A 16,302-nucleotide genomic window follows, 5' to 3' on the forward strand; every position below is an offset into this window, starting at 1 on the left:
TAGCTGTAAATACTGTAACAAGACAAGCCTGCCTGTCAGTAGGAAGATAACAGGAACGGATCTAGCTAAACTGAATACAGTGTATATATATATATATATATATAATACAACACCTGGGATGCATATATATATATATACACAATACACTGTAAGTGCAGCTAACTCACTGACTGTCCTGCCTAATCTAGCTAACTCAAATGAAATGACACGGTCTCTCTCTCTCTCTAAGCACGCCGGAACACACTACACAGGGCCGCCGTGCAGGTGGCTTTATATAGTGTGGGGCGTGTTCTAAACCCCCTGAGCCATAATTGGCCAAAGCCACCCTGGCTTTGGCCAATTACAGCTCTCTCTACTGATGGTGCTATGATTGGCCAAGCATGCGGGTCATAGTGCATGCTTGGGCAATCATCAGCCAGCAATGCACTGCGATGCCGCAGTGAATTATGGGCCGTGATGCGCCACATGAATTTGGCAGGAACAGCCCATATCGTTCGCAATTCGGCGAACGATCGAACAGACGGTGTTCGAGTCGAACGTGGGTTCGACTCGAACGCGAAGCTCATCCCTAATCCCTATATTCACAGTAATGTAAAGATGAATGGTCACACTACACTCACACTGAACTAGCCCTAAATTCACACTAAACTGGTATACTACACTGACAATAGAATCAGAATAGCACACTATAGCACACTAACTGTCTAATAGCACTGAACAGAGCCCTGTTCTATCTCTCTGCACGCCGATATCAAACTGAAAATGGCCGCCATTGAAAGAATACTTTTATAGAGCGGGGCGGGAGTAACAACAATGAGCCATGATTGGATAGAGTCATCATGGCGTCCAGTCATGGCTTTGACAGTGCTCTGTGCCCTGATTGGGCAAAGCTTTAATTGATTCAGCCAATCAGGGCTTTCAATGCACTGTGCTGAGGCACAGTGCATTGTGGTCGTTCGGTGGACTGAAAAAACGGTTGTATGCCCTGATAATTAGGTTGTTCGGCGAACGGGGGAACAGCCAATGTTCGGCCCGAACTCATGCTCAGGCCGAACCGCTCACCCATCACTACTTCACAATTATTTGCCTCTTTGTGTTGGTCTATCAAATAGAATACCTTGGGGCGTGGCTAGCCGGCGCTGAAGATGGCTGCTTGATCTCACAGCTCCACAGCGAGGGAGAATACCAGATCGAATAACGCCCGACAGACCGGAGCGATTTGCCCCAAAATCGCCTCACAGCTGCCCGCAGTGCCGACTGACAATGTCCCACAAACGGATGGGAGAACGAGGCCTCAGAAAACTCACCACGTTCCTGTTTCCCCAGGACAAGGTCAGTGCTTTCCAAGATGGCGCCGGCAGCCTGACAGAAACAAGAGAGGCTTACACAGACCTCCCTGATGACATCCATACTGAAATGGGCACAGCTCCTCTGCCTATATCCCCTACTCATGACCCTGGATCTGATCCCCTAACTTCCAGCCCTTCTAAGGCTCGGATGCGGATGGATACACTGCAACTTCATTCTCCTCATGTCAGCGCTGCAGCCCAGGCCCAAGCCTTCAACCCCTTTCAGTCTAATCAGGCCCTGCACAATTCCATGGCATCTTTCCCCACCTCAGGCCAGCCAGTAATAGACACAACCCTAAAAGAGATGCTGATGTCCCTGCAAACCTCTCTGATGACAGATTTATCATCCCTATTCAGTAAAATCTCCACAGAGATGCACTCTATGGACAATAGACTCTCTAATATGGAAAGGGGAATGACAGAGTGTTCAGCCACAGTGAATGACATTATAGACGCGGTAGATGACATTAAAGATGAGCAACACTGGGTCCGGGCCAAGCTGGCCGATTTGGAAGATCGCTCTCGACGTAACAACGTCAAACTGCGAGGGGTCCCTGAATCCATACCCCCAAATGATCTCCCTAAATATGCCAAAGACCTCATACACACTATTCTACCTGACGCGGCCCCCAGAGATATGGTTATCGATAGAATTCATAGGATTGCCAAACCGTCTCATCTAGCAGCATCAGTACCAAGAGACGTCCTCATGCGAATCCATTTTTTCCACATTAAAGAAAAAATGATGACAGAAGCCAGAGCCAAAGCTCCCCTGCCCAGACCCTACAGGCGATACAGATCTTTCCAGATCTTTCCAAGTTCACTCTACAAATGAGGAGGAAGCTGAACCCCATCACAAAAGGCCTCTCTAACCATAAAATCCTGTACAAATGGAGATACCCGGCGACCATCCTCATCACGAAAAATGGCACCACCCATGCTATCAACGACCTGATGAAGGGGCTGCGCCTTCTGCATGAATGGGGCATCATTTTAGAACCCCCAACAGATGGGATCCCCCCTCTGCCACAACAAAATTCTTCCCACAGGCGCAACAACCAGAACCCCAAGATACACCATACCCACATGAATACCTGAATAAGTTGGGCCACAACCTCTACAGCTCAGTTCTCCCTCGCTGCCTTGAGCAATGCTCCTAGTTGTTCTATTTTTCTCTTTTTGAACACTAACTGTTTTCCCCCACCTGCGGCATAGCTTCTTATAAGCTCTCTGATATTTACGCCGCCACGTTTCTTATACAGCGAGATTGCAGTAGAAAGATAAATCTAATATCAGTTCTTGTTCTTACTGTTGGCTCTTCCAGCCTTTTAACTTGTTGCTTCCCTTCAGCTCCCTCCTGCGGCTTCCGATCCAGATCTCCAACAACACGCAAGTGACCGACCATCCAGCAACTTCATCACCGACACCACCACCAGCAGCCCGCACGCTACAAGCAACTAACTGTAAGTGACACTTCTACACTCAACGCACCTCACCCACTATCCTCTAAACATGCCCTGCAACATTGTGTCCCTCAATGCCAAGGGCCTCAACCACCACCAAAACGCCACTCTCTCTGGCACACTGCTGTAAAATTGGACTGTGACATCCTCTGTGTCCAGGAAACTCACCTGCTCCCCGTGGCAACAACCCTATGCCGCCACCGGCAGTACCCCCAAATATACCATGCCACCTATAGTTCCAAGAAAAGAGGAGTTCTCATAGCTATCAAACAAGGGCTGGACTTCCAACTACTACAACAAATCCCTGACCCCAACGGTAGATACCTCATTCTATCCTTCACCCTCAACAAAGTTAATTATACCTTAATGAATATCTACGCCCCCAACACTCGCCAGATCAGTTTCCTGAAGAAAGCCTTCACTAAGGCTCGAGCAGTCTGCAAAGGTCATTTGATAGTTTGCGGAGACTTCAATATGGTTCCTGATATCCACATGGACTCTACTTCTCCTGCGAAAAGGAGAGAGTCACCCCTGAGGCAGCTCCTCACGTCACATGAAATTTTTGACGTGTGGAGATGCCATCATGGGTCCGAAAAAGACTATACCTATTTCTCACCCCGCCACAATTCCTATTCCAGAATTGATTTGTTCCTTACAGACAAATGGTTACTACAAAACATCAGCGCATCTGTAATCCACACCGTGACGTGGTCAGACCACGCCCCAATCTCTATTTCCATTAACGACACGCCACCCCAGCGGAATACGTTCCTCTGGCGAGCGAACAATTATATCTTGCAACACCCCACCTACTCCCTAGATATAGAAAAACATATAAGCGATTATTTTGATTTAAATAAAGGGTCAGTGGGGGATCCCGTGACGGTGTGGAACGCGCACAAAGCGGTTATTAGAGACATTATGATGAAGTTGAGTTCCGTGTGTAAAAAGAGGAGGACGCAGCAAATAGACACCCTTACCTCCCAAATTGCGACTCTTGAATCCCAACATAAGACTAACCCAGACCCAAACACCCAAGCCCAACTATTGACCTTATTCTTATGAACTGATCCAGCGCAAGCTCAAAGCTACCACATACTCCACATCCAATAAAGCAGGTAAAAGACTAGCGCAACGCCTCAAGGGACAAAGGATCAAATCCAAAATTCCAACTTTATCCTACCCACACTCAACAGACACTCTGACTAACCCCCAGGACATAGCGAACGCCTTCAGCGACTACTATAGTAAACTTTACAACATCAAGCATGACCACACTACTTACCAACCATCTCACGAAGATATCAACAATTTTCTTCAACAAATTAAACTACCAAAGCTGACAGACTCTCAATTGACCTCCCTCAATGAACCATTTTCGGACAGGGAAATTCTCGACATGATATCCTCCTTGCCAACGGGCAAAGCCCCAGGACCGGATGGTCTCACGGGGGAATACTATAAAAGGTTCTCTAGACACTTACTTCCCCAGCTGACAGAATTCTTCAACATTGCTGCCTCCTCTTCAACATTTCCTGATGAATCACTAAACGCTCTTATCATTACTATTCCGAAACCAGGCAAAGTTCCTACCTCCCCCCAAAACTTCCGCCCTATCTCCCTATTGAATCTTGACGTAAAAATATATGCCAAAACGATTGCCAGACGCCTTATGGTTGTTATGCCAGATCTAATACACACAGACCAAGCAGGGTTCATTAGAGGCAGACAAGCCCCTGATGCCACAAGAAGAATGGTAAACATAATACACCATATTGAATCTAGCGGAACGCCTTCTCTGCTCCTCTCTTTGGACGCAGAGAAGGCGTTCGATAGGGTACACTGGTCCTACCTCAGAGCAGTACTAACTAAACTTGGATTCAAAGACCTCATATACAACGCAATCTTGGCTCTATATACTGTCCCATCTGCGAAGGTGTACTCTGCAGATATGCTTTCACAAACATTTTACATCACAAATGGCACTCGCCAGGGATGTCCACTGTCCCCGCTGATTTTCAACATGCTCATAGAACCACTCGCGGAACATGTTCGCTCAAACCCCCTACTCACAGGACTGACGATAGGAAAAATATCACATAAAATCAGTCTCTTTGCTGATGATGATATACTAGTGCTCACCAATCCAAATTCCTCCCTTCCTGAAGCCCAAAAATTACTAGACTGGTTCGGTCGCGTATCGTATTACAAACTTAACGTAACTAAGTCTCATATATTAGACCTTAAACTAGACGCCACTTCTCGAAACCTGCTACAAGCACAAATCCCCTTTGCTTGGGCTGACCAAAGCATCCCATACTTAGGAATCCACCTTACAAAATCAGTTAAACACCTTTTTGCAGCCAATTTCAAACCTCTCCTCGCCAATTTAAAGATAGAATCACAAGCCATAACCAAACACAACCTTTCTTGGTCAGGTAGACTGGCAGCATTCAAAATGCTACACCTACCCCAAATTCTATATCTATTCAGAACTCTCCCCATACCCCTGCCTAAATACTATTTTAAATCATTGCAATCCATGTTTACCAAAACCATATGGAATGGAACCAAACCTAGATGCGCACACTCGACACTTAGGAATCACAGATTGGCGGGGGGTTCAGGGACAATAGACTTCGAAGACTATCACACAGCAGCGATACTGGACCAGCTCAATGAGTGGTTCCGCACAAATCCTAACAAGCTTTGGAGCTCAATAGAACATTCACACCTGCTTCGTCCAAACCTACAATCTTGGCTAATGAGCTCACCCTGGGGTCCAAAACTATCGGCGGCAACACCTCCCACCATGGTGGCGTCAATCTCAGCATGGAAAAAACTAATACACAACAGCATCGGCACACCCGACACTCCTCCCATTCCTATCCCTATTGAATCTCTTCACCACCTCTCTCCAGACTTGAATTTAAACCAATGGGCCAAGAAAGGCATCCGAACCATCCAAAATATTCTACTCCTAGACAAACCCAAATCTTTCACCCTCCTGAAACAAGAGTATAACTTACCTCAAACAGAACTCTTCACCTACCTGCGAGTCACGCACTGCCTTAGAGACTCCCACCTTCAGATGTACACTATACATCCTAAAGCATGGGATTATCTAACGTCCTCCATCCCCAAACGCAAGGGAATATCCCTATTTTATAATATCTTACACCACAAACTGCAGTTTACCAAGAAACCCCCCCATATTCACTGGGAACATGACTTAGGTCAGACCTACACGGAACACCAATGGCAAAAAGCGATCCAGTCAATTTATAAATCCACAAAATGCGTCACGCTTTGGGAAAACACCCAAAAACTCCATCTCAGATGGTACCTAACCCCATCCAGAATTGCTAAATTTAATCCTTCTACAAGTGATCAATGCTGGCGCGGTTGTTCAATCAGGGGGGACTTACTCCACATCTTTTGGACATGCCCACGATTGCGTAACTACTGGAACACGATCTTCCAAATACTCTCAGACGTTACACACCAAGATTTACACCCAACACCTGATCTAGCTGTTCTGAACCTCACTATTGAAACAGTACCAACACCATACAGATACATAGTGACCCATATTTTACTGGCTGCAAGATTATGTATCGCAAGACTATGGAAAACGGATACTACCCCCTCCGTTGAACATACTCTAGATACGGTAAACCTTCACTACAGTTTTGAAATGATGATGGCCTCTAGTACAGGCCTCATACACACTGTGAAATATAAGTGGAAGCCGTGGGAGTTGTGGTCTGGAGCTGCATCATTCCTCTCATAACCGAACACCTGACGATCTAGAAACCCTTTCTTATGTTCTTGACAAGCAACATATCGTTACCGTTCTTTCTTGATAAGTTTTTATTTTGAATATTGCTACTGCATTTGTCTATAGGCTCTATTTAACTTCTGATCTCTTCAAGTCAGAGACTGTCCTCATAGAGTGCCACCCCCCCAGGTGAAAAAGTGTTCCCATTAGGGTACCTGGGGCAGTGCTACTCATACAACAATTAACTTCCGATATCGAAATTGGTAATATGACAGTTCTTTGCTATATGTTATAGTGTTAACCAGCTAATCTGTTTATTTGTATACATCTAAACGATTGTACTGTATCTACTATACAATGTGCACATTGTATTGATATATGTTCTTCACAAAAATCAATAAAAATCTATGATGGAAAAAAAAATAGAATACCTTTACTTTTTTGGTTGTAACATGACAAAATGTGGAAAATTTCAAGGGGTAGGAATACTTTTTCAAGGCACTGTATATTAAATGGTAATAGGTTCAGTATAATGACAGCTTCGCTTTAAAGCTGAACTTGGTTGAAAATTCTCTCCTTGATATTTTGTTTAGCTACTTTGTAACAAAAATCCTTAAGTGTTTCCAAGGAAAATATTCACCCAATATTTACCCTATGTTCACACCTATGTGCTTTTTTGTACATTTTGCAGAAATGCACTACAGTCCATTAACCACTTCAGCCCCGGAAGGATTTACCCCCTTCCTGACCAGAGCACTTTTTGCGATTCGGCACTGCGTCGCTTTAACTGACAATTGCACGGTCATGCGACGTGGCTCCAAAACAAAATTGACGTCCTTTTTTTCCCACAAATAGAGCTATCTTTTGGTGGTATTTGATCACCTCTGCGATTTTTATTTTTTGCGCTATAAACAAAATAAGAGCGGCAATTTTGAAAAAATTGCATTAATTTTTACTTTTTGCTATAATAAATTTCCCCAAAAAATATATAAAAAAATGTTTTTTTCCTCAGTTTAGTTCGATACGTATTCTTCTACATATTTTTGGTAAAAAAAAAAAAATCGCAATAAGCGTGTGTTCATTGGTTTGCGCAAAAGTTATAGCGTTTACAAAATAGGGGATAGTTTTATGGCATTTTTATTAATAATTTTTTTTTTTACTAGACTTATCGGGACTGCGACATTATGGCAGACACATCAGACATTTTTGACACATTTTTGGGATCATTGTCATTTATACAGCAATCAGTGCTATAAAAATGCTGATTCCTGTGTAAATGACACTGGCAGTGAAGGGGTTAACCACTAGGGGGCGGGGAGGGGTTAAGTATGTCCTAGGGGAGTGATTCTAACTGTGGGGGGGATGGGCTGTGTGTGTCACTACACTGATCTCTGCTCCCGATGATAGAGAACAGTGACACCGTCACTAGGCAGAACGGGGAGATGCTGTTTACAATGGCCTCTCCCCGTTCGTCCTCTCCATGAGGCGATCGCAGGTATCCCCACGGTGATCGAGTCCGCGGGACCCGCGACTCGACTCACGGAGACCCCGGCAGGCGCGTGCGCGCGCACACAGTGGCAGATTCAAAGTAAAGTACGGGTACGTTACTTAGCGCAGCCGTGCCATTCTGCTGACGCATATCTACAGGAGTCGGGAACCGGTTAAACATGGTTTCCTATGGTACACGTTCACATCTATGCGTTTTTTAGCTGGTGTATTTTTGGAAAGGGTTGGGGACTTTTTTCCCACAGCAGATTGCATTTTGCATGTAATAGACTTCAATGGAGCCATACAAGAAAGCAATTGTTGAGTTTTTATGCGTATTTTGATGCCTTTTGCATTTTTCTTTTTACTTTAATACACTGTGTATAGCTGGTTGCTAAGGAGCGGGCTGGGAAGCCGCCCGCCGCGTCCTTAACAACCGATGGGTCATCTGCTGTCAGTGGGATTCCCCACTGACAACTGAATGTAAAAAAAAGAATTGCTCGCAAAAAAAAATTATGTAGCGCTACCCCCGTAGAAGCCACTGGTGAATATGGGTATCTCCCACCCTGCACAGCCAGGCACACACATTTTCCACACACACTGGAGTCAGGAATCAGTCCCCGCAGCTTTGTTTTTGTATTTTAGTAGGGGGATTGAACTTGGATGGAGATAGGGTTATTATGGGATGCCCACTTGATCAACAAGGAATTCTTCATGGACATAGCTATATACATCCAGTACATATACACGTCTCCTCTTCTACCTCCAGCACAATCTTGCTTGCAGAACTACATTTCCCAGGACCAGCTAGCACTGACAAATTGATCCAACACAAACTCAGTCAGATCCAGAGCAAAATGCCCTTTGCAGGCAGGGACCAGGGACCCTTTGGTAGTGTAGCAGAAAAAAAGAGGTCTTAGTACTTAACTGTCCTATTCCTGTGGCTACTGATCCCAGCACCACCTCTTCAGGCACTGCCTGCACACCTGGCTGTAGCTGCCCCTTTCTCCTGCCCGTTCCACCACAGTCTTCCTAACTGACACCGCATCCATCCCAGACTGCTCTCTCCCAGTCCTCTCAGGCATGCCTCTCACTCATCCTGACTGTGTGTCACTCACCAGCCCTCCTGACTGTCTTTCTCCCTGGAGATTTGCCTGGCAGTGATCTCCCACTCCCCTTGCTCCCATGCCTCCTGGTCAGGATCCCACCGTGTGTCATGAGAAGGGGTCCCTTCTACACCTAAGCCCAGGCCCGAGTTCACCCCCCCCGACTAGGGGGCTACTCTCAAAGGCCTCCAACAGCCTAACACTCCATCTCCATCTTCCCCCCGAACTTCACACTGCCCCAGCTGGGCTGGCCGGGCCCTAAGCATTTGAGGGGGCCTGCCCCCTGCCAACCCATCTGTTGGGGATTGGTCAGGGCCCTCAGAATACTCCAGACAGCTCCTCCTCCCCTCCCATCCTTCTAGAACCTTCTGCATGGTTCTAGAAGTAGGGGGAGGTCTGCCTGTGAGTCATACCAGCCCTCCCTGAGTCACTCAACCCTGACCCAGAAAAACACACAGGCTTGGCTGGGAATTTTAAAATAAAATGGCATGGGGTCCCCCCCAAATCAATACCAGACCCTTATCCAAGCAAAAAGCAGCCTGGCAGGCTTGTTTTTTTATTTTTTAATAAAGGAATTGTCAAAAACTTGTGTACTGTCTTTTTTTACTTTGTAAAATGAGAACCTCACTCACCCTGTAGGTAGTGAGGTTCTCATCCTCCTGTTTCCTTATGATGAAACTTTGCTGCAGTTCTGACAACAGTAGTTTCTCCCCAAATATGCCCTCCAGTTGTGCCACAATCTGTTACAAAGTGGCCCATTTGTGTTCTGGGAGTCCCAACACCACGTGGCGAGCATGGCCCTCCAAGACGTTAATGGCCAGCTCCACCACCAGCTGGGCAGGGACCTGGTACAGGCGCGAAGCACTCTGCAGTCTCTTCCCCCATTCTGCCAGCGGGATGTTGGAGCCATTGAAGTTTGGTATTAGGGCTAAGGCCAAATTCCAAGGGGGCCACACTGTAGCCTGATCCTTCTTCCACACCCGTTACCTAGGACATAGCCTGCCGATTGCTGCCAAAGGTATTTGGGGTGCAGCGTGGTGCAGGGGACAGTAATTTGCATGGGCAGGTGCAATGACAACTTGTATTGAAGTAATTCAGTAACAGTTTACAATGAAAATCCGAAAATTCGAAAACCCGAAAATCTGAAATAATAACTAACTAATAATAACTATTAAATTATAGGTATTGGAATTTCCTTTCAAGTTTGGCTGTTAGTGAACTTAACAAGTATGAATTTATCCGAAGTTACGAATTATCTGAAATGACGAATGCCGTATCTAAATGAATGGAATGTAACGATCTAATAATAATAAATAATAATAAAACTTTATTTATATTATTTATTATTAATTTGTTCCATTCCATTTGTTTAGATGTGGCATTCATTATTTCGGATAATTCGTAACTTCAGATAAATTTGTGTGTGTTACATTCACATGTAACAGCCAAATTTGAAAGGAAATTCCAATACCTATAATTTAATAGTTAGTTATTATTAGTTATTATTTCGAATTTCACTGATTTTCTTTCTTTTTTTCAGATTTTCGAATTTTCAGATTTTCTCATTTTTGAATTTCCGAATTTTCGAATTCCGAAAATTTGAAAATTCGGAATTGGAAAATTCGGAAATTTGAAATTCGAAATTTGGAAATTTGGAAATTGGATATCCGGAAATTTGGAAATTCAGAAATTCGAAATTTGTAAATTTGAAAATTCGAAATTCGTAAATTTGAAAATTCGAAATTCGTAAATTTGAAAATTCGAAATTCGTAAATTTGAAAATTCGTAAATCCGAAAATTTGAAATTCAGAAATTCAAAAATCTGGAAATTTGAAAATCCGAATTTTCGGATTTCCAAATCTCCGAATTCCGAATTTTAGAATTTCCAAATGTTTGAATTTCCGAAAAAAGCAAAAAAAGAATGAGATGAAAACTAACACATTTTTTGTCAGTGCACATGTCTAGTGTCTGTTGAGAGGCAGGACTGGCTGTGTAGTGCCCAATTGGGAAGATGTCCAGAGAAGCAATGACCATACACTTCCCCTCTTCTTCAGGAACCTTTCCCTTATGATAGTACTGTCCCTCACAGACGTGGCACCTGTCCCTACTCTCTCTACTCACGAAATGCATGCAAAACCCAGGAGCAAGGGAATTAGGTAGGCTCTGCCTGACCCAATATGACTGCTCAAGTCACATGGGGTGGCAACATCCAATAGGATAGCTTCCCCGGTGACCCAGGAAACCATAGAGGAACCTTGTTCCTCCTGACTTCCTCTCCAGGAACGGTGCTGATGCACAGAGTCCCAACAGACTGCCTCTTGCCCTCTCCACCATAATACTATTCTCTCACTATGCAGAACCTTCTGTGAACAGAGGAGGGTCAGATGAATAACACAATCTCCACCACCCATTCACAGATTGAAAAAGCATTGTTGGAGAATATTAGTATGAAGACTCTGTATAGCTGAGAGGGCAGAAAGGGGTGGATGAATGGTACAATTCTTCACACTAGCAGTGGTTGCTGTTAACCACTTAAGCCCCAGACCATTTGGCTGGCAAAAGACTAGAGCACTTTTTGCGATTAGGCACTGCGTCGCTTTAACTGACAATTGCGCAGTCGTGCAACGTGGCTCCCAAACAAAATTGATGTCCTTTTTCCCCCACAAATAGAGCTTTCTTTTGGTGGTATTTGATCACCTCTGCGGTTTTTATCTTTTGTGCTATAAACAAAAAAATAGCGACAATTTTGAAAAAAACGCATTATTTTTTACTTTTTGCTATAATAAATATCTCCAAAAAATATATAAAAAAACATTTTTTTCCTCAGTTTAGGCCGATACGTATTCTTCTACATATTTTTGGTAAAAAAATTGCAATAAGCGTTTATTGATTGGTTTGCACAAAAGTTATAGTGTCTACAAAATAGGGGATAGTTTTATGGCATTTTTATTAATATATATTTTTTTAACTAGTAATGGTGGCAATCAGCAATTTTTAACGTGACTGCGACATTATGGCGGAGAGATCGGACACTTTTGGCGCTATTTTGGGACCATTCACATTTATACAACGATCAGTGCAATTAAAAATGCATTGATTACTGTGTAAATGTGACTGGCAGTGAAGGGGTTAACCACTAGGGGGCAGTGAAGGGGTTAAGTGTGTCCTAAGTGTGTCCTAGGGAGTGATTCTAACTGGGGGGAGGGGCTACGTGTCACACGACAGGGAGCTGTGATCAGTGTTCTGTCACTAGGCAGAATGGGGAAATGCTTGTTTACATCAGCATTTCCCCGTTCTTCCTCTCCATGAGATGATCATGGGTATCCCTGCGGACATGGAGTCCGCTGGACCCGCGGTCACAGTCACGGAGCGTGCCCGCAAACCGCTTCTTAAAGGGCAATGTACAGGTACGTTAGTATGCCTGTACATGCCCTTCTGCCGATGTATATCGGAAATCGGTTAACCCATACAGCACTTGAAGATAACCACTTGAGCTAATATCCGATGAAGAATGTAGCATGACGCAGCAGCCTGCATGACAAGGGATACACACCACAACATGTAACTTATTTGTTTGGTTCTGTATTCCAAAATGACTAAACTTCAGCTTTAACTAGTATGACAACAGTAAAATTAAATTTGTTTGATTGCAGTACATGCTTATAAATGCTTCTTAAAATGCTTTATTAAAGAAGTCTAATCACATCCTGCACATACAAACTTCCAAAGTGTCGACAATGAGGGTCAAGTAGTTACTTGAAAGTGGAGATGACCGGGAGAAATATTTCTATTTATAGCAAGTCTACATCAGATGAAATAAATTAGAAAAGCAAAGAACCAAACATTACATTTATTAAAATATCACTGTTTTTCTGCTGCATAGAAGTAAAAATGCATTTTATAATAAACATCTTTTGATTTGTCATACTAATATTGAAACTTACTATGTAATTCCAAAGGCCTCCAATGTCATTTGTTTTTTCAAAACAAACCGGTTCCAGTTCTTCATCCAAGCAGCATTTAATGGATGTCAGTCCACTTTCCCCTGCTCCAATCACAGCAACCTTCATGCTGATGTTTACCTGTAACAGTAGAAAACTTGTCTCCATTAACCACTTTATTTGAGGTGGTAAGCTGTAATTTGGATAGAGAAAGGCCTCTGGACGTTGTATATCTGGACTTTACCAAAGCATTTGATACAATACAGCATAAATGCTTAATTTACAACTTGGGGACTGTTGGGATTGACGATAATGCATATACCTCTATTGAAAATTGTGACCAGAAGCTCATCCAAGGGGTGTTGATAAATAGCTTATCTTCGGAATGGTCTTTAGTTGTGAACGAGGTGCCCGAGGGCTCTGTCCTGGGATCAATTCTGTTTAATTTGTAAATAAATGATACGGAGATTGGAATAAAAAGCTCAGTGTTTGCTGACGATACAAAGCTAAGCAGGGAAATTCTTTACAAGAAGACCTCAATAAAATAAAGGGGTAGATAACTATATGGCAAATGAGGTTTAATATTGATAAATCTAAAGTAATGCACTTGGCGGCAAAAAATATGAATGCAAGTTGCTCCCTGGAGTGAGAACCTCTGGGGGAATCAAGGATGGAAAAGGATCTTGGAGTTCCAGTAGATCATAGGCTCAGCAATAGCATGCAATGTCAAGCTGCAGCAAGCAAGGCCAGCAGACTATTACATGCATTAAAAATTGTATTTATTCAAGAGACAAGACTTTATTGTATTTCTACCACTTTACAAATGTGTGGAGAGAGTCTAGAGAAAGGCAACAAAGCTAATAAGGGGACTGGATGACCTCAGTTATGAGGAATGACTACAAACATTAAACTTATTCCCCCTGGAGAGGAGACTCCTATAGATATACTGTAATAGCGATAACAAATATCTAATTGTTAATTCTAGCATAAGGAGAAAACTATTCAGTCTCAGGTTGCTTAAAAAGGCAAGTGGCCACTCAATGAAGTTGGATGAGAAGCGGTTTAACCTTAAACTGCGTAAGGGGTTCTATACTGTTATGCCCTGTACACACGGTCGGACATTGATCGGACATTCCGACAACAAAATCCTAGGATTTTTTCCGACGGATGTTGGCTCAAACTTGTTTTGCGTACACACGGTCGCACAAAATTGTCAGAATTTCCGATCGCCAAGAAGAGACTATAAAAGGCCATTTCAGAACCAAGCGCGGCACCCTTTGGGCTCCTTTTGCTAATCTCGTGTTAGTAAAAGTTTGGTGAGAGATGATTCGCGCTTTTTCGTGGTTTTCAGATCGTTTTCTGCTGTTCAGTTTGTGCTTGTGGGTTTGTATCTGCTCTTCCGTGCGTGCAGTGAGTTCGTATTTGATTATTCATTGCGTTCTTGTCCGCTCGTTGCTGTTTTTCAGGTCGCCCTTCACAGGCCTTGCTGTTCTTCAGTGCGTTCTGTTACTTCGTTCTGAGCAGCCGACCGTTTTCTAGCCATGTTGCGTATACGTACTCCTCGTAGAGTTCGTGCTGTGCGGGGGCTTGGTGTTGGGGTCCTGACCTTGACACAAGTCCAGTCCATGAACAGGGTGGGGAGGAGTTCATGGACCAAGAATTGGTTGCTTCAGCGTGACCAGTTCTGCCATATGCCTTTGCTCCGTTAGATCCGTGAGAATAATCCTGATGATTTCAGGAACTTTCTCCGGATGACGGACCCTGTATTTCACCGTTTGTTGGCTTTGCTGACCCCCTATATTAGCAGGCAGGATACCTGCATGAGGCAAGCCATCATCCCGGAGCAGAGGCTAGTCGCCACCGTGCGGTACTTGGCGACGGGCAGAAGCCTGCAGGACTTGAAGTTCTCGACAGGCATCTCCCCCCAGGCTCTGGGGATCATTATCCCAGAGACCTGTTCTGCCATCACCCAGGTCCTGCAGAAGGAGTATATTAAGGTAAGATTTTTATCCTTTAATATCACATTTTAGTGTATTTAATGTTTGTTAATGTATTGTATTTCTTTCCTCATTCCCTAATTACCATGATTGTAATGTGCTGTGAATGTCCCCTTTGTCCTCATGCATGCTGGATTTTTATGTAATTATTTTTTTTGTCCTTCATACATATTTGCCTTCACTTACCTCTACAGCATGCTCTCCTGGCCCTATATTCACCTCATGTATTCACTTAACAATGTATTTTATCAGCTCCATAGTAGTGCTTTACCCCAAACACCCCCTAAAATGTTTAGAAATGTGATTTGTGCTTTAAATTCAGGCAGAGTGCCAGAGGCATTTTTTGGGTGTCCCGAAATCATTTGGAACCCTCCTTCCCCCAAACTGCTAAGTCAGCTGATACCAATTCTCTATCTATCCTCAATCATCTATCTGCTGACTTTGCCAAACCCATACACACTATACCCATCTCTTTTGTGCTCGGATTTATGGAGGAATTCCCCAAAGCATGTAGTGCAAGGGCCTGCCTGTATACTTTCAAATGGCACTGTTTAAAGTTTTTGTATACTATTATTATCTTGATAGGTAATAGCAGAATGTCCAAATGTGCAAAAATGTGTACAGTGTGTATTTATATCTTTGGACTATGAAACTTCTTACCTGTCCAGTGGACTGCCAATAGTGTAACTAAGGAGGGGCTGTTCAAAGTAATACCCATTATTTAGGCATTTATTTAGGCATTCATCTCTCAATGAAGTGGAGAGGGTTACCTGTCCCAGAGTTTCCCCCCCCATAATGTTAGAAATGGCCCAGGAGAGGGGCGGGGGAGGGAATCTGATAGGTGTACCTTATACTTTGGTCTTAAAAAATTCCCTCATAAAAATGTTAGCTTGATGTTGGGCAAGAATGTTTGTGTCTAATCTGCTTTCCATGTTTATGTGCAAAATGACTAATTTTTGATTTTGTTTTGACTCCACAGTTTCCTTCCACGCCACAGGAATGGCAGACTGTGGCCTCCCACTTTGCCCAGCGGTGGGACTTTCCTAACTGCGGAGGGCCAATTGATGGGAAACACGTCCACATCATCCCACCACCCAACTCGGGGTCCTACTATTACAACTACAAGGGGTTCAATAGTATTGTGATGTTGGCGGTGGTGTCGGCTAATTATGAGTTCCTG

The 16,302-nt window shown here is 43.7% G+C and overlaps 1 protein-coding gene across 3 annotated transcripts in view; it reads right to left on the reverse strand.

Annotated features, from left to right (window-relative positions):
- Window positions 1–16,302, reverse strand: part of LOC141103549 (dimethylaniline monooxygenase [N-oxide-forming] 2-like) — a 133,983-nt gene that overhangs the window by 88,773 nt on the left and 28,908 nt on the right. For 2 of the 3 annotated variants that reach the window (XM_073593250.1, XM_073593249.1), the window contains one exon: window positions 13,129–13,266. The exons of the other annotated variant lie outside the window; for it this stretch is intronic. In XM_073593250.1, coding sequence (XP_073449351.1) covers window positions 13,129–13,254 — 126 coding nt within the window. In that variant the 5' untranslated portion in view covers window positions 13,255–13,266. The remainder of the gene's footprint in view (window positions 1–13,128; window positions 13,267–16,302) is intronic. 3 annotated transcript variants of the gene reach the window in all.

This window comes from Aquarana catesbeiana, linkage group LG07, assembly GCF_042186555.1.
Source record: "Aquarana catesbeiana isolate 2022-GZ linkage group LG07, ASM4218655v1, whole genome shotgun sequence".
NCBI lineage: Eukaryota > Metazoa > Chordata > Amphibia > Anura > Ranidae > Aquarana > Aquarana catesbeiana.